We start from the raw sequence: 24,928 nt of genomic DNA, 5'->3' as shown, positions 1-24,928 counted from the left end.
AGTGCAGAGCCCATCGTGGGGCTGGATCTCACGAATGGCAAGATCATGACCCGAGCCGAAACCAAGAGTCCTCACTTAACTGACTGAGCCACCCAGGTGCCCCCAGAATCTGCATTTCAGCAAGAGCCCCGGTTGATGTGTGCCCACAAAAGTTTAAGAATACTGGTATAACATACATCTCTGTGAGAAATGTTTACAAATAGACATGCCCAAGGAACAACCACCCCAACACCTCTCCTCCCAGCTGCAGCCCCAAAAGGGATTGACTCACTAAGGTGAAAGTCCAGACAGTGCTCACACAATAAGACCCAGGATCTCTTACCTCTCACTCCAAACGAGGACTTTCCAACCTCCTTGCAAAAATAGAAGCCAGGATCCCTATGTAGCATCTCTGCACAGGCTGGTCCCCACTCCCCACCAAAAGGCCACCTTTGGTTGCAAACCACAGGTCTTCTCCTTCTCTTTCAGAATCACCCCATGGCCCGAGGGAAACCTTTGGCGTCACTGAGTTCCAGTCTTAGCACCACCGCATAGCAGCTGTGTTACCTTGGGCATGTTACTGCACCTCTCTGAACCTTAGTAGCTCCCACTGTTTTCTGACAGTTATGGCAGAGATCCAGAGAGCCGACATGATGTGACTAGCACAGTGCCTGGCATGTAACTTCACCATCCACTCGTTTAACACAAATAACTAACAAATCATACCCCTCCCTCCATTTGAATAAACATTACTACCTTTGATTAGCAACTAAAATATCAAGCTCTAACCATGTGCTGAGCACTGTTGTACCTTCCTTGCATTAATTCCTGTGTTTACTCACTTAATCTCAGGAGTTAGGAAACATAATTACCCCCATTTTACAGAGGAGGAAACTGAGACCTGGTGAGATTAATTAACTCGCTGGACGTCACACTGGGTATGTAGCAGAGCCAGAATGAATCTAATTTTATACAGTCCAATACATATCTCATCTTTCAAAAACACACATCTCAAGATTTTCTGTGTTAAACAGAAATATAATGGCCTTGAATGTCAATTCAGAAGTACAGTAGTTGTCCCTTTTCCAAAGTGGATACGTTCCAAGATGCCCAGGGGATGCCTGAAATCTCAGGTGGTACTGTGCCCTACCTACACTGTTTTTTTCCCCAAATACATACACCTGTGAGAAAGTTTAATTTATAAATTAGGCAGAGTGAGGGATTAACAATAATAAAATAGAGCAATTACAACAATATAAAAAAATTATAATAAAAGTTATGTGATTGTGATTGTGATTGTGATCTCTCTCTCTCAAAATATCTTTTTTTTTTAAGTTTATTTCTTTATTTTGAGACAGAGAGAATGAGGTATGGGCAAAGAGGGGGGAGAGAGAGAATCCTAAGCAGGCTCGACACAGTCAGTGCAAAGCCTGATGCGTGGATCAAACTCACAAACTGTGAGATCATGACCTGAGCCAAAACTAGGAGTTGAAGTTGAACACTTAACCGACTGAGCCCCGCAGGCGCCAACCCCCGCCCTTTTTTTTTTAAGTTTATTTATTTATGAGAGAGAGAGAGTCTCTCGAAATATCTTGCTGTACTGTATTCACCCTTCTGGTGGAAAATGTGAGATGGTAAGATGCCTACATGGGGAGGTGAAGTGAGGCAAAAGTCGCAGGCATTGTGACATAACATCAAACACTCCTGATCTGACCGTACCTCAGAAGGAGGGTCCTCTGCTCCCAGGCCCCACTGACCACGGGTAACTCCAACTGCAGAAGGCAGACCTGTGGATCAGGGGTGAGGGGGGACAGGTGTACTCAGAATCCAGCTGAAAGCCATGAGAGTTTCTTGACTCCCCTCTGACGAGTTATTTCACGGGCAGAGCAATAATCAATCACCCCTGACAGCTTCCAAACAGCCAAAAGCAAGCAAAGCCTTGATTGTCTGTCAGCTGCTTCTCTCCTGCTAGAGCAGACATTCAACTTGATTGGAATTGGACCCATGTTCACAATTGTCGCCTTGTCTCCGTGGGAAGCAAGCCCATGGGTGCCAGGTCCTAAACCTGTAGAGCTCACATGAGCGTGAAAAAGCACGAGATTCTTTCCTTCATCCTCTGTTCATAAATTTTCTGGCTTAGCATTTCTGCTCTTATGTTCTTTCCAGACACGAATCCGTCTGGAGTTACCTCCATTTATTCACTCAATAAATACCTATAGAGCCCCTACTGGGTGCCAGGCACTATTCTCCAAAAAGCTGAAGTCGGTGAACAACTTCCCAGTTCTGATTCTCATGAATCAGTTTCACCTACAAGTCCCCTTTGGTCTCTGAAGGGGCCGTTACAGTTAATTCCTCAGAACATATGCTCAGAAACCTTGGCCATCCTGTAGGCTCAACAACCCCCCAGATGACCTGAGTTTCCGGATTAAAGGAAAAGACTGTCCTATTCCAACCCCTGAGATGAATCAGCATCTGAGACTCTGGCCTTTCCCTCTGCGTCCTCCCCTTTTCTGGCTCCCTCCTCCTCTCTCAGTTTGAAAGCTTTCTTCCCCCAATCTCCTCTGGCCCCCTTGCCCCCACTCCAAAGCCACTTTCTCCTCCGCACCTCTCCGGGGCAAGACGCCCAGTCCGTGCCTCTGGTGTGTGTTTTGTTCCAGACCACCAAGCAATTCTCCTACGCCAGCCGGGGTCCTACAATTCAGCCCAACTCTGACACTCTCTGCCTGGAGTCCCACAAGCACTGCCCCCTACACACACTTCAGATGCCAAACTGAAGTCCAGGTTTTCACCTGTGCCTCTGACCACCCTGGGATGAGAGGTTCCCAGGACCCCCTTCTTGGGTTGGATTAATTTGCTAGAGCAGTTCACAGCACTCAGAGGAACACGACTAGACGACCGGTGTATTATAAACGGATATAACTTAGGAGCAGTCAGGTGGAAGACGTCTGTGGTGTGTGGGTGTGGGGGAAGGGTGTGGAGCTTCCGAGCCCCCTCCCAGCGCCCCCGTGTGTTCACCAGCCCAGAGGCTCTCCAAGTCCCAGCCTCTGGGGTTTTATGGAGGCTTCCTTATGGTGGTCATTTGTTGCAGAGGCAAAAGGGAACAAATTTGGGGAGAAGCTTGGGCCCTTCTACCATGTGTCAGTTTCCTGGGCCTCTGTAACGAAGTACACAAATGGAATGGCCGAAACAGACATTTGTTGCCTGCCAGTCCTGGAGGCTACAAGTCCCAGGTCAAGATGCCAGCAGAGCCACACTCCCTCTGAAGGCTGTAGGGAAGGATGGATTCCAGGCGTCTCTCCTCATGGCTGGTAGTTCCTTGGCTTGTGGCAACCTGCCTGCAACCTTCACATCGCGTTCCCCCTGTGTGTGTGTCTGTCTCTGGGGCCAAATTTCCCCTTTTTATAAAGACACAGCCATACGGGATGAACACCTACCCTAATGAGCTCAACAAACTGGATCACCCCGCAAAGACCATATTTCATTTTTTTTAATGTTTATTTTGAGAGAAAGAGACAGCATGCAAGCAGGGGAGGGGCAGAGAAAGAGAGAGAGAGAGAGAGAGAGAGAGAGAGAGAGAGAATCTCAGGCAGGCTCTGCACTGTCTGTCCACAGCCCCATATGGGGCTTGAACCCATGAAACCATGAGATCACAACCTGAGCCAAAACCGAGAGTCAGATGCTTAACCGACTGAGCCACCCAGGTGCCCCACAAAGACTGTATTTCTAAATACAGGCCACATTCACAGGTGCTGGGGGGTCAGTACTTAAACGTTGTCCCTAAAAGCTGCCCTTCTTTACAAAGCCCGGGGAAGAGGGTAATAATTCCTTCCCTGCAAAAAGAAGCAATCTCTGCTGCTGTCCCCTAGTTCGCTGCCACCGGCCTGAGAAGCAAGTGCTGGATACCCAGTATCCACCTATAACTCATCCTACTCTGTGGGGCCTGTAGGTGCTGGGGTGCCTCTCCTGGCTACGAAGTCCTCCCAGGCAGCAGCCGCCTCAGTCCCTTCTGCCGTAGCTCTTGCAATGTTCGCCTCCCATCCTCAGCACCTGCCACACGCCACACATCCAGTAAGTGTCTGTTGCAGGAACACACTCTTCATCTTTGTTTCCCATCCGCTGAGCTCAGCAAAAAACACCAGCACTAAGTCGATGTGTGTTGAATTAAAAAATGACCCCAGGAAACTTTCCGTGGACACAGAAGAGCTGACCTCAACCTGTTGTCAAACGCGGCATTGTTTATGAAGTGGTGACATTCTCTGAATCACCGAGACTCTGCAGGCAGCTCACATCTGCGGCTCAGGCAGAATTAAATTGGAGCCAATCCTTTTTGAAGCAGAGATTGAGGTCCTATGGGATACTAAGGAGACAGGGAGCAACAGACTTCTCTCTCTCATCCCGGCCCGGCAGAGCTCAGCACGGTGTTTCAGACAGACACATGGCCTTCAGGGCCTAGAACATCAATGGGGTTTTGGGTCAGCTCAAAGAGATGCGGAGACCCAGCCTGCAGAACATGTCCAGACATCAGGAGTCTATGCATTAACGAAGCCATGCCAAACACAGAGGCTCCTACTGTTCTCAGAGACCAAGGCCTGCTCCGGGGCTGAAAGGAAACAGTAAACAGTGCTCTCCTCCAAGGGCACACACAGCCCCTCCCCTGGAGCCCACTCCAGTGTGGTTTCCTAAGGGTGTTGCTGTTGGCCCTTGAGGCTGGCAAACCTTCCACCTCTCTTCTCTCACCAGCAGGGCAAAGTGGACTCCACCTATGCAAGGGCAGGGCTCCTAGTCTCCCCTGTTTTGGTAAGGACTCTGGCAGGGAATATGGTGACTTGGGTTCATTTGCTCACTCTCATTCCTTGATGGAAAGGGAGATGAGGATTCCAGGAATCGCAAGGAGGTGTGGGACTCGAGGCAGAGACAGTCTTCCGTTGGGTGGGAGAATGAGGCCACGAGAGCACATCTCCGCTGTGGTGTCATCCCGTGGTGTCTCCAGTGAGCCTCTCAGCACCCTAGAGCAGAGTTAGCAAACTACATACAGCCTGTGGGCCAAAATCTGGTCGCCACTTATTTTTATAAATAAAGTTTTACCAAAACGCAATCATGCCCCTTGATTTACATACTGTCTCTGGCTGCTGTTGTGCTATGCCCGCAGAGCTGAATCATTGTGACAGAGACTATATGGCCTGCAGAGCCTGAAACCAGGGGCAACTTCATGGCCATGCAACCCCCAGGGCCCTGGGCTTAGAAGACACCTTAGTTTACTGTTCTGCTGCCACTGTCTTGAAATTCCTAATTATTTTTAGCAAAGGGCCCCGCATTTTTGTTTTTCACTGGATCCTGCAAATTATGTAGCTGGTCTGGCCTAGAACATTTACTTGCTGGTCCCAAGTTTGCCTACTTTTGCCTGTACTTTTCCAACCCTCCCTTTCATTCCTCAACAATTCCAGCCTTGGGAAACTCACTCCTTTCTGAAGCAGCCTATTAGACTTCTGGACAACTGAGAATGAGTGCTTCCCGGTACCCTCAACAGTAATCCCATCAGTTGTCATTATCAAGAAGCCCACAGTGAGCCAGGAACTGGTTTGAATGAAGCCAAAGTCTTCCACTTACTCACCAGTCCTTGGGACCATTCAGAATAAATCTCATCCCTTAAACGTTCATGGATTTGAGTAAGGTTCTTCTGTTCTTCCCCTAAGTCTTCTCTCCTCCAAATTGACATGGCTTTGTTTCTCATTAAGACATGCTTCTAGTTCTTGTACCATCTTACCTACCCTATCTAGATAGGATCTAGCTTCCCCAAAACCCTCTTAGAGAATGGAGACTGAGTGTACAAGGCTCCAAGTGTAGACTGACCAGTGCAGAGTTGAGTAGGTAAGTCACCTCCATCATTCTGGGTATATATCTTTATTAATGCATCCTGACATCACATTGCCCTCTTTGGAAAGCATTCCAAGAATCTCCAAAATCTCTGGTAGGAATCAGTTACCAAAATCTGGTAAGAGGCGATGGTGTCATTATCCTCATTATATAGATGAGTACACTGAAGCTTGGAGGGGGTGGCCTGCTGACTGGCAGATGACCAATTACTTCCAGTTCTGTTTCCAAATGCTTACTTCTCCCCTCCACCAACCAACACTCTTTAGAGGGCCCACAGTTTCTTCATCTGTAGAGTGCACAAACTGGGTCTCTTCCAGCTCAGGAATGCTGTGATGTGTCTGCTAAACGCAGACTCCAAAAGCCAAATAGTAAACAGAAAATAGATGCCCTCTGCCTAGATCTAAAACTCCTATGAAAAACTAAAAGGTTTCCTACTCTACTCATTCTAGCCTTATCTCTCTTGGAGACATCTGCAGACATGATCAATCTTGCTGGTTAATGTAGCCTTAAATCTAATAGTTATTTGAGTCTTCAGATTGTAGTGCTATGACTCTCCCGGTGCATCTGTCTATATCATCTTTCCCATTACTTCCCCTTTTCTTATTCCACAGATTTATGAGTTCCTGCACATCCCATTTGCAAAGATTTTTTTTTCCCTCTCTCCCTTAGCAAGCCAAACAACAACCCTTTAAAATAAGAACGCGGCGTCCTCCATAAAACCCCGGACACCAAATGGGCTTCAGAAAATCACTCTCTCTGCTTTACTGGGCTCTCATGTCAGGAGCATCGCCCCAGGGTTGACTTGAAAGCTTCATCTTTCAGTCTGTTCTCTGTAACATCTTCTCTGTGGGTACAAGGGCCCACTGGTGCCCTGTGAGGTTTGTCCCTGTGTGTGAGGTACAGAGTCTCGGCGTGAGGAACGCGGCCAGCTTCACCATCCAAATTGGACAGGTGAGGACACTAGGCACAGAGAAGGTAAAAAGCCCACCCGAGGTCACAAAAGTGGCAAGTGATGGGGCAAAAAAAGACCTCACGACGGACAGTTTCCTGAGTTAAACGCTCTTTCGTTGCCACGACATTGCCTTTGGAAACAGGATCCTCATAAATGAAAAGAGAGACAGCTCTCTTTCTGCCTCTGGCTTCTAGCTCTCCCCACCCTGCTTCTCGAAATCCAATCATCCTTCTGGTCCCGCTGAAGTGCCACCGCCTTCAAAAAGTGCACCCTGGTCACCTCAGGCCACAGCATTTCCTTCCTTGGACATCCAAAATGGGCATTAGTTGCCCCACATCCTTGGTTCCTCAGCATCGATTGCCATCTCCAGGCAGCAACCCTTCCAACGTGACAAACAGGACAACTCTGTTACACCCCCGGTGAGGGGCAGCACACAGCGAGCCTCAACAAACAGCAGCTGCTGTTACTACCAGTGTCACTCTTTGTTCCAGTTCCCATGACTGTGAAACCAGCTACCCTCAAATTGAGTTCGTGGACTCTGTGGCTTCGGTATTGGGACAGGACACAGAACAGCTTGTCTGTTGCACGACATCTGGGCTTCAACCGGAAGGCACAGAGGTTCAGGGCTGACGTGAAGCCCGGGGCCTGGAGTCATCCAAAGCCTCAGGCACTCTCCCCTCTGACAGGCCGATGCTGGCTGACAGCAGGGGGGCCCTGGACCCTTCGCATGTGGTCTCTCCCCTTGGGCGAGTCAGGGCTTCCTGAAAGCGAGCAGCTGAGTTTCAAGGGCGGGAATCCTGAGAGGAGAGAGCCAGGAAGCTGTCTCCGTCCTATGGCCTGGCCCAAAAGCCACATAACATCAGTTCTGCTGTGCTCTGGGAGTCGCAATCATCTAACCCCCTGCCAGGATTAAACAGGAAGAACACAGACCACTGTGGTGGAAGGAGAGTGTCCTACCGGAAGAGCAGAGATGTGGCCATCTCTGAAAAATGCAAACGTCCATGATCTGTTACCACTGCTTCTACTTTAGGATGAGCCTCTTCCTGATGGCTCCGTCCCTTGTGAAATGCCATTGCCTCAGTTGCCCTAGCTTTTCACCGGGCATCTGGCCCCGCAGTGGACAAAACTCAAACTCAGGCTGAGCTCCCTGGCATATGGCAACACTTTCTTTGTCCCAACTCTTTACAGGAGAAGGTACATACTCCCACGAGCTGGGGGCCCAGGCAGGGGGATGAAGGAGAAAACAAACAGGTAATTCCTAAAAGAGTTAGTAATAGACTTTTCTAGTTGCCTGCCATTTACCCCTAGTGACCACTGTGGAGGCTACCAATGTGCTCTGCCCACAAATCTGCATTTCCCAGCCTCGTCTGCTGAGAGGGATGGCCGGTGAGAAATAAACAAAAGCTGTCAAGAGGGACTTCCGGGAAAGCTTTCGAATGGAGCCGACTCAGCTGGCCGATGCCTTTTCCTGGCGCACCTCCCCACATTTTCTTCTTCCATATGCTAGCTGGAAAAGCGACAGCCACCTTGTGCCCAGGAGGTGGCTGTAAGAATAGCAGGACAGAAAGAGGGAGGTCTGGGAGCCTGATGCCACAGGGGAGCTACCACAGTAGTTCTGTACTATGTGACAGGGGGAGAAAAGCCCCCACCTGGCACCAGCCACTAATATCTCGCATTTTATCAGCGATAGCCGAGCACAGTTACTTGCAGAGCCCGGCTTTTACGCCGTGGTCACCTTGACTGTCTTCCTGCCTCAGACTCACTCAGCTCTGATCACCGGTGATCTTCCTCGCACATCATTCCGAAAAAGACCGCCTGCTGTGCCAAGGTCTTCAATGGCTTCGCTTTTTATTGTTTATTTATTTATTTTGAGAGAGAAAGAGAGTGCCTACGCCTACGAACAGGGGTGGGGTGGGGAGGCAGAGAGAGAGAGAGTCCCAAGCAGGCTCCATGCTATCAGCAAGAGCCTGATGAGGGCTTCCATCCCACAAACCATGAGATCATGACCTGAGCTGAAATCAGGAGTCAGACACTTAACCGACTGAGCCACCCAGGGGCCCCAAATCCATACTCTTTAGTATGACATTTGAGTCCTTCCCACATAGGCCTGAGCTGAGCCCCATCACCTGCCCTGCCCCTGCCAGACAACCCAGGCCCCAGCCACTGCACACGGCTCAGCATCCTAGTTCACACTGGCCCTCTGAAACTTATGGTCTTTCCACCCAAGAGGTTCTAGGTAGTGAACTCCTGCTTACCCTTTAACAAACCCCAAAGGCACCTCCTTTAGGAAGCCTTCCCTGATTCCCTCAAAGTAAGCTATTGTCTCCTGTGGACCTCAAAGGCAAGTCCTTTGTAAAATATCTCTGATCCGTAGCACTTGCCACACCCTATTATAATTACTTATTTTTGAATCATACTGTCCTCCTAGACTGTGAGCTCCTCAAGGCAGGAACAGAGCCTGATTGCTCTGTTTATCCCCAGCTGTTGGCAAATCCTGAATGAATGAGTGGGCAGATGGATGAACGGATGCACAGCCCCTGGAAGCTGGGGACTCCGACTCTTCACCCCTCAGGCTGTAGAGGCCTTGAGTGACGGCCGAGTTGGAGGAGGACCCAGGAAAAGTGAGCAGGCACCTAAGACAGGTGCATCCCGCTGACACCCATGCAAAGTCTGGGGCCTGTGGACACCCTGGAAGCCGTCACCGGGGGGGGCAGGACAAAGGGCGGCATGAATGTGGACCTCCTATCCCCTCCATGTGGTACCAAGAGGGCATGGGAGTGTGCGCTGCCCCATCAACGGTCTGCTTCCCTGGAAAACTCCAGAAGTGGGAAAAAGTTAGCCCTGCTCCAGGCCACCAAACAGCAAGGCCAGGTACTAACTACCCCAATGAGAATCCCTACTGGACAGTAATTCCGTTCCCGAAGCCCTTTCCTGCACAGGAGCTCATCTCCTCTGCTCCAAGAGGGTAGGCAGAAGGTTCTCGCCACGGCCCCATTCCACGGGTGGGAACTTGGTGGACCAGAGAAGAGAGGCGTGCCCAAGCTCACAGTCAGCAAGAGGTGGAGCTGAGGACCAACCCCACCCCCCTCCCAGAGAAGCCCAAATGCTGATGGCAGCCGTGCGAATTCCAGGACCCACTCCAACCGCCGAGCTGCCCAATGGCCCACAGATGCCAGAGCCTCTGCTCTCTCGGGTGAGGCCCTGCGCCCTCGGCAGTCCCTGTAGGGAGTGCTGGGCCTTCCAGCAGAGCTCCAGTCTTAATTTTAGCTTGGAGGCCTGCCACGGAGGCTTTAGCGAGAGGCAGGCTGAAGTTATGTGGGACAGCTGTCAGCTGGCATGCTGGGTGGGGCCTGTTGAGCCGGCAGGGGCACAAGTCTGGGGACACCAAACCGTGTCCCTGCCCCAAGTCTTTTCAGCCCCGCTGGCCACACGGCTCAGACCTCCTCCTGCGGTCCCCCAGCTCCGCGATGATGGCCGAAGAGCACACAGACCTGGAGGCCCAGATTGTCAAGGACATCCACTGCAAGGAGATCGACCTGGTGAACCGAGACCCCAAGAACATTAACGAGGACATAGTGAAGGTAGGATCGGCGGGCCTGCCTGGGTGCCACCGCCAGGAGGGTGTCGGGTCTGCAGAATGTTTGGACGGGGGACGGGGGATGGGGGAGGGCTCTGTTCCACACACAGCCGGCTTCCCCGACAAGAGGCCCTGTTCCTCTGTCTTCTCCAAATCCTCCCTCAAAAGCCAGCATATACACCCCCCAAGGAACATTTAGCATAAACAAGAGCAGGACCTCAGCCGCAAAAACGTGACGCAGGTGTTGCCCACGGCGGGGAGACAAGTCACAGACCAGAGTGCCTCCCTACTCCTCTGAGCTTCTTCCCATTAGCGCCTGGCCCTTGTCCCAGGATGGAGACCAGCGGGTGGCCGACTTGGGCTCTTTCTCACGCCAGGGGTCATGTCTGCGGTCTCCATGGTGGGCGTGGGGTTAATTCCCAAAAGGTGGCTTCCAGCAGGGCTGGCAGCCACTCGTGGGGGCACTCATCTCCCCAGAGTACTACCCCATGTCCACAGCCCATGGTGTGGGGCTGTGCCCAGTGCTCATGCCAGGTCCTGCGGCCAGGCCAGGGCAGAGGCCTCTCAGACGCACCCAGGCCCCTGGAAGGGACCACTCGGAGGGTGGTTACCGGGCCTTTGGGGAGTCTCCCCAACAGCCACTGCCTGAGTCAGCCCCTTTCCTCATCTGCATGCCCCCAGCAGCCTGACTGCCTCCGGGCCCACACCCTCCCTCTAACCTCCAGTCGGTAGCCACGGGGATATTCCTACAGCAGAATTCCTGGAAGCAGGGTGGCCAACCACTGGCATCAGAGTCACTGGAAGGGCTTTTAAAAGGGCAGGTGCCTGGGGCCTCCAGAGTCCAACTAAATGCATCAGAATCACAGATCAGCCCTGTCCAATAGAAATGTAATGCAACCCATCATACAATCACCAGATGTCATTTTACATTTACATTTTACATTTTTCTAGTAGCCGTGATTTTTATTTTTTCAAAAAATAATTTTTAACATTTATTTATTTTGAGAGAGAGAAACAGACAGAGCACAAGCAGGGGAGGGGCAGAAAGAGAGAGAAACACAGAATCCAAAGCAGACCTCAGGCTCCGAGCTGTCAGCACAGAGCCAGACAGGGCTCGAACCCACAAACTTGTGAGATTGTGACCTGAGCCGAAGTCAGATGCTTAAATGACTGAGCCACCCCGGCGCCATGATTTTATTTAAAAAAAATTTTTTTTTTAATGTTTATTTATTTTTGAGACAGAGAGAGACAGAGCATGAATGGGGGAGGGTCAGAGAGAGGGAGACACAGAATCTGAAACGGGCTCCAGGCTCTGAGCTGTCAGCACAGAGCCCGACGCGGGGCTCGAACTCACGGACCACGAGATCATGACCTGAGCCGAAGTCGGTCGCTTAACCGACTGAGCCACCCAGGCGCCCCTTAAAGGAGAAAAAACAAGCAGATGAAATTAATTTTCATGATATTTTTCTATTTAACCTAATATTTCCAAAATAGTATCATTTCAACATGTAATTGATATAAAAAACAATTATCAACGTACTATTGTACAGTCTTTGTTCATCTTTGAAGTCTACCATGTATCCTTCCCTTACACTGCATATCAGTTCAGATTCCAAATTTATCAGAAATCCTTGTTCTGTATTTAGATCTCATAAACTGCGCGGCTGAAATCAATTCAACACACCCAAATTGTTCCAAAGATTTTAAAAAGTTTTCCAATCTCAGAATTAAGTATCACTTCTCACGTTTGAACTAAAATGAAACAAGATTTAGAATTCTTCTGTTGCCCTGGTCACAGGTCAAGTGCTCAAAACTAGTGACCGCTGCATTAGACAGCGTGGCTCTGGGCTTGCTCTGAAACACAGCCCCTGCGTTATCTTCTTCTGGAGGAATACCTCCCATGCTGGATAAAGTCTAACTTCTCGGCCATGGCTTTCAAGCCCCAACTCAATCCGGCCGCAACCTTCTTCCACCTTCCAGCCCTCAAGCCAGGAGCTGGCCATACCAACCAGAACATACTCCTGTGTCTGTACCAGGAGCAACCCCCACCCCCTTCTTCCCTGGGGTGAATGCCCTGCTCAGCTTTGAAGACTCAGCTCAAAGGTCACCTCCTCCAGGAAGACTGCCTCAGCTCCCCCAGGCAGTCAGTAACTCCCTCCTCCATGCCCCCGCTTCCCTCGGGGCACTTCTCCATAATAGCTCATGTTATGCTGTGACTGTCTTTATCTGTATCATTAGTGGCAGAAATAGGGTAATTATGGCACAGTGAGAAGAGCTACAAGGGGGAAATTACTATACGCATGTAAAACAGTATTCATCATGGTTTGTGCAGTGCAGTCTGGAGGACATAGTCCCGAACTCGGCTTTAACACACCTGCTTTCAAATTTACTCTCTTCTACCTCAAAGCAGTGACCCTGGGCAAGTCACCTAGGTTTTCAGAACCTGAGTTTTCCTCTGTAAAATGAGCATAATATCATTTACTCCACCGGGTAAAGGACTCTCAGAGCAGCCCTGTGCAATAAAAGTATAATGAAAATAAAGGATTTGAAAGTGCCTAACACAGTAACTGGCGTGCAGCAAGGGTGTGACAAGTGTGAGCGGAGTTGGAGCCTGGAAGAGCTTGCAGGACAGGACAGCGAAGCCATGGGCCAGCTTTTACAACCAGGTTCCCCCCTGGCGGTCCCTAGGTGGCTGCTGGGGTGGAGAAGAGAACCCCAAGGGAGAACGTGGCTTCTGAAAGAGACCCACAACAGGTGACAAGTGTAGAGAGGCTCTCAGGCCCTACTGAGCCTGGAGTGAACGGGCTCCAGGCTCCAGGCCCAGGTTCTAATCTCAGTGAGGGATGGGGGCAGCCATACAGACACGGCTGTTTACACAACCCTCCCCTGGGGCTGAGACCTGTCTCTCCTGAACCCCAGAAAACAGCCCTCAAAGGCTAAGCTTTTAAAAGGCCCTGCAAATAATCTTGTCGAGAGGAGATTATTATTTGGTATATTTATTGGACGCTCCCTGGCTTGGGGAGTTATTCTGTTTTTAATAACTGAGAAATGAAAAAGTTTTGAAATTCAGGATGAGGATCATAAAATGGAGTTGGATAAATAGCACAAACAGGTTGAAGTAGACTTCAGGTTTGTGTATGGTCTGTGAAAAAAGAAAGAAAAGGAAGAAGGGAGACAGGAGAGCTGGCCAGGAATTGGCGGGGGGTGGGGGGGTGAGGGGGTGGCGGGGGATGGCCTGGCCAGTCTGTCTGAACAGGAGCCTGGGGCATCTCAGCTTCTTTGATCAACTGGGGAAAAAGACAAGAAGGAGGGAGGAGGAAGGAAAAGGAAGTGAGGAGGTAAGAGAGACGGAGAGAAAGAGAAACAAGGCAGAGGCTGAGATGAAGGCTCAGGAGGGGCCTGTCAGGGTGGTCATGAGGACTAATAGGCTCCTCATGGCCTAGGATGGGAGACACAGTAAGACCCTAGAATAAGACTAAGCTACAGAGACCCAAGTTCTAGTCCCAGGCCTGACACTAGCTCACTGTGTGACTCCAGGGAAATCCCTTTCCCTCTCTGGCCTGAATCTTGGTGTAGACACACGCTGGGTGGAGAAGAGGAAGACCTGTCCCCTCTGCAAACAGCTGCTGAGGTTTCATACAGGATGCATGGAGCAGGAGATAGACCCATGGTGATGTGGATTGGACCCCCAGCAGATGGGAGGCGCTCTGTTTGACTTTATCCAGAGTCAAAACTTCCCCAAACTTCTCCAAGTAAGGCCTGGTACTGCCCTTGAACCTGGGCTGGAAAATGAGTGCCAGATGCAGAGGGAGAGCCTTATCCAGCCTAACAGACTTGAACTGTGGTCCCCAAGGTTCAAGGCTAGGTCTTGGGCAAAGGCTCATGGGGATTAGAGTTAAGGACCTGGGATGAGCACACGCAGTTCCCTCCGCCCCGCCCTCCACGTCACCGCCACTCACAGAGTAGCGCTTCCACGAATCTTTACTGAGCGCCTGCTATGCACCAGGTCCTGTGCTCAGAGGAGTTGGGGATGAGCCAGACAGACCCACAGCACATAAACCCCCCATGCCAGGCTGAGGGGGGTGTTAATGTACAGCAACAGTCCCCAGGGTTCTCCACTGTTCCCTTTAGACCCATGTTGTAAACCTCCAGCCCTCTTTCCATGCATTCCCGCAGGACCTCAGTCCCAGCACAAAGGCCTCTGAGTTATTTCTGAGAGGGCTCAGGGCTATCTCCCTAACCCGCACTGAGGCACTCACACCCTTAGGCAAGAAGGAATGCTTGAGCCCAAAGCATCACACAGCCTCTTCAGCCTCAGTCTTCAACTGCTGTCCCCTCGGCCACTCAAGGTCAAACAGGGGGACAGACCTGACCCCAGCCCATCCTACTTGTTCCCACTCCACCTGCAACCAACATCTGCCGCTAAACACCCTTCTCCCTTGGAAAAACACACAAACCACACCCTGTGCCTATCAGCTCAGGCTAACAAACAACCAGAAGACCCAGTAGCCACCAGCTCTGTGAACCCTGCTCCCATTAGGGGCCCATCTGGACATTCTGCTGCAGAAAGATGAAACTGACCTGGTACTTTCTCTGGAGAAGACTCCAACCCAACAGAGAGGATGAGACTAAAATCATGAGAATATCTGGGAGAAGGTGCTAAACGCCATAAATAAGTGCCCGATGAAGTGTCACGGGGTTTAGGGAGGAAGATTTTACTCTCATCTGGGAAAATCAGGAGCCACCTTCATGGGGAGGTGGTAGCCCAGGTGCATGTACAAATGGGAAAAAAATTAAAATGTGCAAAGGGAAAATAAGGCTTTTGAAGAAAAGGGAACAAAATAAGCAAAAGCCACAACATCAACAAGGATGTGGGTGGACAAGGATGTTGGGTGTGAAAGAAGAAAGAAAAGGAAGAAGGGAGACAGGAGAGCTGGCCAGTCATTCCTTATTGGTCTTACCCTCTGTCAAGTACCTCTAGAAAGGGCTACATTGCATGAACTCACAATGAAGTATTTACAATTTAGTGTTATGGGGACTCCTAGGTATTAACTGATCTAGTTTTTCAAAATGGCATCTTCTTTCTTGGGGACCTGGTTAAAATGCACATTTCTGGGCTCTGCCATCAGAAATTTTTATTCAGCATGGCTGGTGAATGTTTTGCACTTTCAAGTACAAACAGGTCTCTCTTGTCCCGTAGAAAATAAACCTGGAATCCAGCTTTCCTTAGAAACACACTGTATAAGTTATCTATCGCCGTGTAACAAATCATCCCAAAACTCAGTGGTGTAAAGCCACAACCAAGTGATGGTCTCCCACAGTTCTGTGTGTTGACTAGACTCAGCTGGGCAGTTCCACTGCTCTCACTGGTGGCCTCTCAGGCAGCGGCAGCCACCGAGGACCTCGGCTGAGCTGGAACACCCAAGACGGCTCACTCCTATGCTTGGTACCTTGGTGGGGATGGATGGAAGGCAGGGCTAAGCTGGGATGCTGGGCTGGCCAGGTCTCTCCCTCATGTGGCATCTCCCCCAGATTCTAGAGCGAGGTAAAGTAATGGACTTCTAACTCCACCAGTCTCTACATCAGGGCATAAAAGTAGACTTTTAATTTGGCGGCTCGAGGCTCCCCAAGGAAGAGACTTCCAGGCCTTTGTAAGGCTTAGTTCCAGACCTGGCACATCGACCCTTCTACTGTATTCTGGTGATTAAAGCAAGTCACGGGGCAAGCCCACATTCAGTGTGGGATGAGAAGAGGCAAGGGCACAAACCCTCAGGGCCATGACTAACTGGGGGTCATCTTTGGAGACTGGTTAACCACCCACCAAAGGTGGACAGAACACTAAATATAGATACATGGCCAGAAACCAACACCTACAAGGGCCAAATTGGGAGCAGTGCACTGGTTATCCCAGACTGTACCCAATTCTATTGTTATTACCACTTACAACCCGAGAAGCAAAACTTTGCCATTTTTCAGCTGTTTTACAGCTAACACTTCCTTTTAGCTTCCTACTGTATACGCCAATGCTTCTCAAATTATCCAGCTGAAGGGCCAGTTTTTATCATTATAATCTCAATCTGTGGTACACCAATACTTTTGTAAAATTCAACAAAATGTATGACCAGGGAGGTGAAATGAAAAACGGGCATCTCCAGTGTAAGCCCCAATTTTTATTATCTTTAGACTTAACAGACCTAAAATTACTGGCTCAAATTTCTGTGACTGTTTTTAAATGCTTACTCTCAACTTCTATACATACCTTGTTGAGAAGAGGGTCACTGGCCATGGACCGCCCTTTAGGCAGCAAGGCAATGGGCAGGAAAAGGAAGACCCAGCAAAACTAAGCCTCCCCCTTGGGTGTTCGGACTCCAAATCTAACTCTGAGTCACTAGGAATCTTGGCCCAATCCTCCTGGTGTAGAGTTAAACAAAAACAAAAACAAAAACAAAAACCGGAGGCCCAGAGAGGGAAAGTACCATGCCCAAAGCCATACAGTAACTCTGTGGTCAAGTGGAGACTGGAACCAGATGTCTATCCCCCTGCCTAGAGCGATTTTCCCGCCCACAGATACTCTATCTGAATTGTCCAGGGCCAGGGCACCTGGGTAGCTCAGTTGGTTGAGCGTCCGACTTTGGCTCAGGTCATGATCTTGGGGTCGGTGAGTTCCAGCCCCGTGTCGGGCTCTGTGCTGACAGCTCAGAGCCTGGAGCCTGTTTCAGATTCTGTGTCTCCCTCTTTCTCTCTCCTCCCCCACTCTGTCTCTCTCTTCTCAAAAATAAATAAACGTTGCATTGTCCAGGGCCCCGGATGCCCAAGGACTGAGTCATACAGGAATCTGGGGAGGTATTTTTGACAGGGGGTGGCTGCTGGCCTTCCCCGAATCCTCCGGCAATGCCTGGACCTGCTGTCTTGCACCTTCCCCGCCCTCTTGGGAGACAGCGGGGGCCACGTTGGCTGGTTCCGATTAATCAACTGGCCCTCTTGCTGTTCCAAAAATAAATACGCCAGAGAAGGGGACACCAACTGAACGAGCAGCTACATTCACCCTTCCCACCCTTTGCCCTTCCCTCCAGCTGCACACCAAGCCCTGAGGCTCTTTTGATGGATCCAGCCCACACCCAACCACCTTCCCAGAAAAAGCCATCTCCTCTCCGCTTTACAAAGGAATTGAGAAATGAAGTCACTGTGTGCTTCTGATACACTGGCATGACTGCCTAGCCCTGCCTGAGCTGGGTCTTATAAATACCTCCCCAAAGTAGGCGCTGTGGACAAAGCTGGCCCAGTGCTCAAACAGCTGGGCGTGACAGCACAGCCCATCCCTCTGAGAACACATTTTCTGATTCCCAGAAAACGGAGCAGTCGCCCCATGCTCAGTGCCCGAAGGCGTCATGGGCAATAATTCAAATGTCAGCATCAATGTCTTCTGCAAAGTAATAATAATTAAACAACGCAACAGAGAGGTCCCTGGGAGTAAGATTACTACCGTAAACAGCAAATGAGGGAAAAGAGGCAGAAGTATGTGTGCACACGCGCGCGCGCGCGCGTGCACACACACACACACACACACACACACACACATTTATGACTAGGTAGGCTGGAGAGTTACTGTACTTAGGATCTGGGGTGTCAACAGGTTTTCTGAGATATATTTGCATAGGTACTTCAGAACAATTGAACAAATAATTACCTTCACTGAGCACCTACCATGTGTTAGGGATTGGGCTGAGCGTTGCCCAAGAGGTGGTATGCCTAGCACAAAGTGGGTGCTGAATAAGTATGTGTTGGGATGGGGGACAGGCATGGGTGTCTGTGAATGGATGGGGAGATCCATGGATCAATGGATGGATGGATGGATGGATGGGAGATAGGTAGGTGACTAGATGGTAGGGAACAAATGGATGGATAGGTGATAAATTATTTCTATTCCTCATAACAAGATTGTAAGACATAGCAAATGCATTTTTGCAGTTGAGGGAGTGAAGCTCAAAGAGGTAAGTCATCTACCAAAGTCACTCATCAGAGTGGCACCTGCCCTGGGGTGCAAAGCCACCTTCGGGGCTCGAACATCCTCCCGAAGCGAGCACTCCGTAACAACCAACATGAGCTAACAGTTATGAACCAGGTATTCTGTGCCAGGAAGTTTTCTGAGTATTTAGATGTCTTATTTAATCCTCCAACAAACTTTATGAGATGAATCCAGGAAACTGAGGCACAGAAAAGCTCAGACACTTGCTGAAGGTGACAGAGCCAGTTAGTAGCAGACCTAGACTCCAGCCTCAGCAGCGTGACTTCAGACAGGGTTCTTTTCCACTCTTCAGCCTCTTAGAGGCCAGACACAAATACTCAAAGGTGTTGAAAGGCGGAAAACGCTAGACTAGACCAACAAGACAGGCTGGGCTACAGAGGAGCAGGGTGGGTAGCTGGCTTTAAATAAGGGGCTGGGAGCTCTGCCATGGGGCAGGTCTCTCTGGTCGACAAGGACCAGACCTCAGATGCTCCACAGTGAGAATCCACCTTGGGGTCTGGCCCCAGCTGGGGCAGCATGCAGAGCTTAGATTAGAATCAGGACACCTGATTCAGTCTGGGCCCTGCTCCCTCCCACCTCTGGGCTGTGTGGCTTCCCGTGAGGTGAGGAGGCAGGCCTGGGAAATCCGTGAGTCAGGGGTACACCATCCTATGGAACAGCCACAAGAAGGGCAGGGGAGGCCACAGGCACTGAGTGGGAAAGGGAAGGAAGGAGGAAGTGCCTGCTGGGACAAGGCAGGGAGGCACGTCTCCGCCCTAATGTCTCCTTCTGCTGGCAAAGGTCCTGGGGCTGCACTGTGCTCCAGAAGCCAGCCGGGGTGCTAAGAGGCATCAGGCTGAGGCACGGCCATGATGGAGGAGGGGTAGGCTGCAGAGGTCAGAACTCCTCAATCCAAGATCCAGGCCCCAGGGATCTAACTGCACCTCAGTAATCATTATGGGCGTCCCCAGGTCAGGGCTGGAATGGTTCTCCCAGACCTATCCTCCCCATCTTCTCAGATTTGAAAGCTCTCTGGGGTGCCTGGGTGGCTCAGTCAGTTGAGCGTCTGACTTTGGCTCAGGTCATGATCTCATGGGTTGTGGGTTCAGGCCCCACATCGGACTCTGTGTTGACAGCTCAGAGCCTGGAGCCTACTTTGGATTCTGTGTCTCCGCTTCTCTCTGCCCTTCCCCTGCTTATGCTCTGTTTCTGTCTCTCAAAAAAAAAAAAAAAAAAAAAAAAAAGAATAAAAAAAAATTTTTGTTAAAAGATTTGAAAGCTCTCCCAAGAAACAGCAACTCTGAATCTTTGCCCCCATATAAGCCAGATGTAGAAGATGTCAGCCCTTTCCATCCACTGTCTAAAGCCATAAGATATTTCCCAACCAACTTGGGCCTTCTTTTCCACATATCCAGCACACCACTTTTCCATTTCTGCCTCCAAATCCCACAGTCCACCAAAGTCCCAGATAGCCACCACCTCCTGGGAGCCCTCCAGGAATAAGTGTGATCTTTCGGAGAAGATGAGGACCATATTTGTATTCTTCCCTCCAGCCCTGCCCTTTCACCCAGGGGGCCATAAATGACCTCTGCTGAAACCCCAGAAGAGAAAGCTGGAGGCTGAGATTTAGGGAGGTGGGGGTGGGGGTGTCCTGGAAGGCCCTACTGACTCCCTGAGTCAGCTTTCCGCATCACCTGTAGCCTGAAATATCAGCACATCCACTCTGTTCTCCGTAAACATACCATCCCCTGGGTGGGGCCTCATCCTCCGATGTCTCCAGGGGGATCCGGGGATCTGAGGCATGGCACAGGAACTCAGAATCTAGTCACGTGAGAAAAACAGGACCCACCATTGTACGTGCAACATGGGTATGTCCAACCCCTCCCCCAAAAAGTTACCCTGGAAAGGAAAGTACTAAAGCAATGACATCGTTAGTACTAGGGAAATACAAATTGGAGGTGCTTTTGTTTCTTTCTGCTGTTGCCTGAATTGTCTGCAATGTGGCTATGTAATTTTATAATGAAAAGTACTTTGAACCTCATGCCTAGATGAGAGGACCCCCTTCCTCCAGCAAAAGTGGGGAAAGGGTTGACCCTGGAAGACTGATGTTGGAGCTCTGCCCCCACCAGCCCCCACACGTGTCCCCTCCACCATTAGTCTGATTAGTTTGAGCATTCATTCAACCAACTTTTATTAAAGTAGCCCAGGAACATGGAAGATGGCCCATTTTACAGACACGACAGCTAAGGCTTAGTGACGCTAAAGGACATCACATGCGAGAAAGAAGCTATGATGGTCTTCAATGCATAGCAGGGACTCAAGAAAGGTTAGTTAAATGACTTGGCTGAAAGTACAATGTTTTTTCCCCCAGGTTTACTGATTATTTTTTCCCACTTCCCAAATGGGGCCTCAGTCACCATTTCAGTGGAATGTGTGAACCAGATTCTCTGAGCGCCCATGCTCCTCCCAGCTGCCAGACTTAGGAAAGTCTGAGGTTGCCACAGGACTAGAGTGAGGGAAGCACCTGTCTGCTGCACAAGGTGCTTCAGGCCTGCTCGACCACACTCAGTTGCAGACACCTTTGCTAGGCAGGACGACACGGCCCTCACTTTGCCACATGCCACATCCTAAAATAGCTCTCAGACCCGTTTGCCTCTCTCTGACCCCCCACCATCACCCCAAAACAGCCTGTCGTCAGGTCTTACCTGGAATATTGCAACAGTTCCCTGCTAGACCCCACCTACATCCTCTCTCCCAACCACCACTGGCCCAACAAGCTGCTCAAAATTCAGATCAGAGAACAGAGAACAGACTGATGGTTGCCAGAGGCAGGGGTAGGTGGCGAGTGAAGGGGGTCCAGAAGAACAAACCTCCACTTATAAAATAAGTAAGTCACGGGGATGTATGGTGACTGTACCTAACAATACTGTGCTGCACATACAAAAGGTGTTGAGTAGATCTTAAAAGTTCTCGTCACACACACAAATTTGTACCCATGTATGGTGACAGATGTTAACTACACTTACTGTGGTGATCATTTTCCAATACATCAAAATACTGAATCATTATGTTGAAACTAATATAATATTATGTATCAATTATACTTCAATTAAAAAAAAATCAACTCAGATCTGGCTAAGCCAGTCCCTGTGCAAAAAAGCCTTCAGAGACTGTTCATCACAGAGTGACTGTCCCTCCAGGCCTCTCCAGCCCCACTCTGGCCACTCCGGGCTTGCTCTCGGCCTTACAGAAGCACCTGCATCACCCTGAGGGCACACACTGTCTATCTGGTTAGGTCCTAGCCCCACCCAACATGCTGTTCCAGCCCATGCCCCTGCCTCCACCTGGCTACCTTCAAGTATTGGCCTGACTGGATGTGTCCTCTTTACCCCCAGGATGACTAGGACTGTCCAACTCTCTAGGATCATAAAATATCAGAATTTGAGAACCACACCTCTAGGTCTGCACCTGCATTACTGATGGCTTTAAGCAAGTCACTTAATTCCCCAAGGGCCTGCATATCCACCTGTGAAATGAGGGGGCTGGACCAGCCTGTGTCTCACCGCTTTAGGGAAGCATCGGCAGCACCCGGGGGCTCGCTGGAAATGCAGTCTCAGGCCCTGCCCCGGCTGTGTGGGTCAGAAGGCCCAGCGGTGGGGCCCAGCCATCAGGTGCGACAAGCCCTCCAGAGGGTCCTGAGGCTGGCACCCCAAAGCCCGAGGAGTAGGTGGATGCTGTGACCCGAGGATTGCCCCTCCCGCCCCTGCAGGTGGATTTTGAAGACGTGATCGCGGAGCCCGTGGGCACCTACAGCTTCGACGGAGTGTGGAAGGTGAGCTACACCACCTTCACTGTCTCCAAGTACTGGTGCTACCGCCTGCTGTCCACGCTGCTGGGAGTCCCACTGGCCCTGCTCTGGGGCTTCCTGTTCGCCTGCATCTCCTTCTGCCACATCTGGGCGGTGGTGCCGTGCATCAAGAGCTACCTGATCGAGATCCAGTGCATCAGCCACATCTACTCCCTCTGCATCCGTACCTTCTGCAACCCGCTCTTTGCCGCCCTGGGCCAGATCTGCAGCAACATCAAGGTGATGCTGCGGAAGGAAGTGTGAGGCCAGGTGGGGCGGTAGGGGTGGCCGGGCAGCAGGGGGAGTCAGGGGAGGCTGGCCCCACCGTACTTCTCCATGGGCCTGCCGGCGAGCTCTTTCTCTTTAGGGACTGCTATTCCCCCCCCCCCCACCTCCCACCCCAAGATGGGAGCACACCGTGTAGGGAAGCCAGAAAGAAAAGCCCCGACACAGAAGCACAGTGGCCCTTCGCTCTGCCCCCCACCCCCGCCCCGCCTCGATGCCCCTGTGACCGGGCACGAGGAAAGGTAATTTGCTAAGAGGCAGCTACTGTGCAAGTCTTTGCATTCACTCGGACTGTAACAGCATAAACCAGCACTCCGTTCGCACCTGGAGTCAACCTGTTGATGCACGCCGCCCGGGGAGGCTACCGTGACTCTTGGCATTAGGAGGGTGGCTCCAATAAAGGGTTTCGGCTGCATTTTGGGAACGCTGTGTTTTTGTGTGTCCGCAAGGTAGGTGTGTGTCCTGATGAGCTCCAAAAATACAGTTCACTGCCCCGAAGAACAAGCGGGGCAAGTTGGTTGGTCCTTCTCTCTGAAATTGAAGAGCCAGAACAGAACTTGGTTTCTCTTGGGCTTCTTCTTCTTGTCTGGGTATCCTCTCCCCTGTGTTTCTTAGGAGATTATATTCCCAACGAGGTCTGCTGCCCTGGGCCAGCCAGTGGTCACCAACAGAAGAAAATGGCCCTTCGGCTGGAAGGGGCAGGAGACCCTCCCTGGGCACCACTGAGGGCAGGACTTGGGTTCAGAACCCTGTGAACCTCCCCTTTGGCTCACCAGACACCAAGCCCCTGGCATTGCTGCTTGGCACACATATGCCTTCAGCCCTCAGAGAAGTGATGAGGGCATAAGGTCCAGTTTGTGCATGTGTGGACCCACTACGGACATAAAAAACAACAGCAGAGGCATGTCACCTAACCCCACCGGGGGGAAAAAATAGCAATCTCACATTCTTCACAGAGATGCTTTTCCCAAGAGTGTTATCCAGATCTTAGTCCTCAAAAAAAAAAAAAAGTGGGTATGGATTTTGTGATTAAATTTCTCTGGAAAATGCTATCTATTTCTCTCAGAGATTTTCAATAGACATGAGTACATTAAAGGCTCTGACAAGTCCTGCAGTAAAGAAATCTATTTAGGCTAGTGTGTCTCAATCCCACTTTTTTTTTTTTCATACAACACCCACTTAAGTCTCATAAAATTATGGTTCCACAGCAGGTTTTCAGAGGCATCACCTCACTGGTGCCTGGCCATGAGCCCAAGAGGGCTTTGGGGGTGGGGGGTGGGGTGGTGGGCAGTATGGTAGAGTGGATTGAAAGACAGGGAGCAGGCAGCCTCAGTTCCAGTCCTGTCTCTTCTCCTACTTGCCTCTTCTGGCCTCAATTTTATCATCCATAAAATGATCTCTAATGTCCATCTGAGCCCTAAAATTTTGCCTGTTTTTGTTTTTTCTAGCATCTTATCATGAAATTTTCGAACACAGAGGAAAGTTGAAAGGGTTTGCCATGAATACCCATACGCACACCATCCAGGCTTTGTCACACCTCTGACACCCACCATCCTCGGTTTTCTTTATGCATTTTTATAATTTTTTTAATGTTTATTTATTTGAGAGAGGTGGAGAGAGCAAGCACGCACAGCGGGAGACAGGCAGAGAGAGGGAAGAGAGAGAGAGAGAGAGAGAGAATCCCAAGCAGGCCGTTGGTGCAGAGCCCGACATGGGGCTCTAACTCACAAACCGTGAGATCACGACCTGAGCCAAAACTAAGAATTAGATGCTTAACCAACTGAGCCACCCAGGCACACCTCTTTATGCATTTTTAAATAAGCCTCAGATATCAGTATTTTTACTTCTGAACACTTCAGTAGCCATCCCTTGGTTGTTTCCAGGTGGGGAAGTGACAGCCCAGAGAGGTCAGCAGACTTGCCAAAAGGCACACAGCTAGCCAGCATTTGAGCACAGCAGCTCTAGCCCACCTCTCTTTGCTCTATCCTGGGGCTCTTCCCATTCTCAGGGGGACTCAATGAGCCCAGCCTCATCCTGCTGAAAAGGTTTAAAGTCAGTATTACTCACATCCTCCTCGGAGGGGCTGCCCTTTCAAACATTAGCCCATCAGTTTCAGACTTGGAATCTTGGGTTATGCAGAGATTTTTCACCATCTTGGCATTTTCTATAACCTGATTTGACTACAACTCCAATTTTTCAAGCTTGCTCCCTTTCTCTAGGGGCAGACTATAACATGTGCTCAACTATCCATGAAGTTCACGGAGCTGGAGAAAGGACACGCATTTAAGACGCACGTATGGCCGAGGAGTTCGGTTCCTTCCAGAATCTCCTTGAGAAGCAGCAGGAAGAGCAGCACACTGGGGGACCGTGGGGACAGGCCAGAGGAGGGAGGCAGAGTTTCACTCTCTG

The 24,928-nt window shown here is 50.4% G+C and overlaps 1 protein-coding gene across 1 annotated transcript; it reads left to right on the top strand.

Annotated features, from left to right (window-relative positions):
• The first annotated feature begins 10,140 nt into the window (after positions 1-10,140).
• On the top strand, positions 10,141-22,934 carry CAV3 (caveolin 3). Its single transcript, XM_015069302.3, has 2 exons — positions 10,141-10,386; positions 22,157-22,934. The coding sequence occupies exons 1-2, from the start codon at positions 10,273-10,275 to the stop codon at positions 22,496-22,498; spliced, it is 456 nt and encodes a 151-aa protein (XP_014924788.1). The 5' UTR covers positions 10,141-10,272; the 3' UTR covers positions 22,499-22,934.
• The last annotated feature ends 1,994 nt before the right edge of the window (positions 22,935-24,928 follow it).

This window comes from Acinonyx jubatus, chromosome A2 (assembly GCF_027475565.1).
Source record: "Acinonyx jubatus isolate Ajub_Pintada_27869175 chromosome A2, VMU_Ajub_asm_v1.0, whole genome shotgun sequence".
Lineage (NCBI taxonomy): Eukaryota > Metazoa > Chordata > Mammalia > Carnivora > Felidae > Acinonyx > Acinonyx jubatus.
The sequence above is the reverse complement of the archived record's forward strand: the minus strand, read 5'-3'. Positions and strand labels throughout refer to the sequence as shown.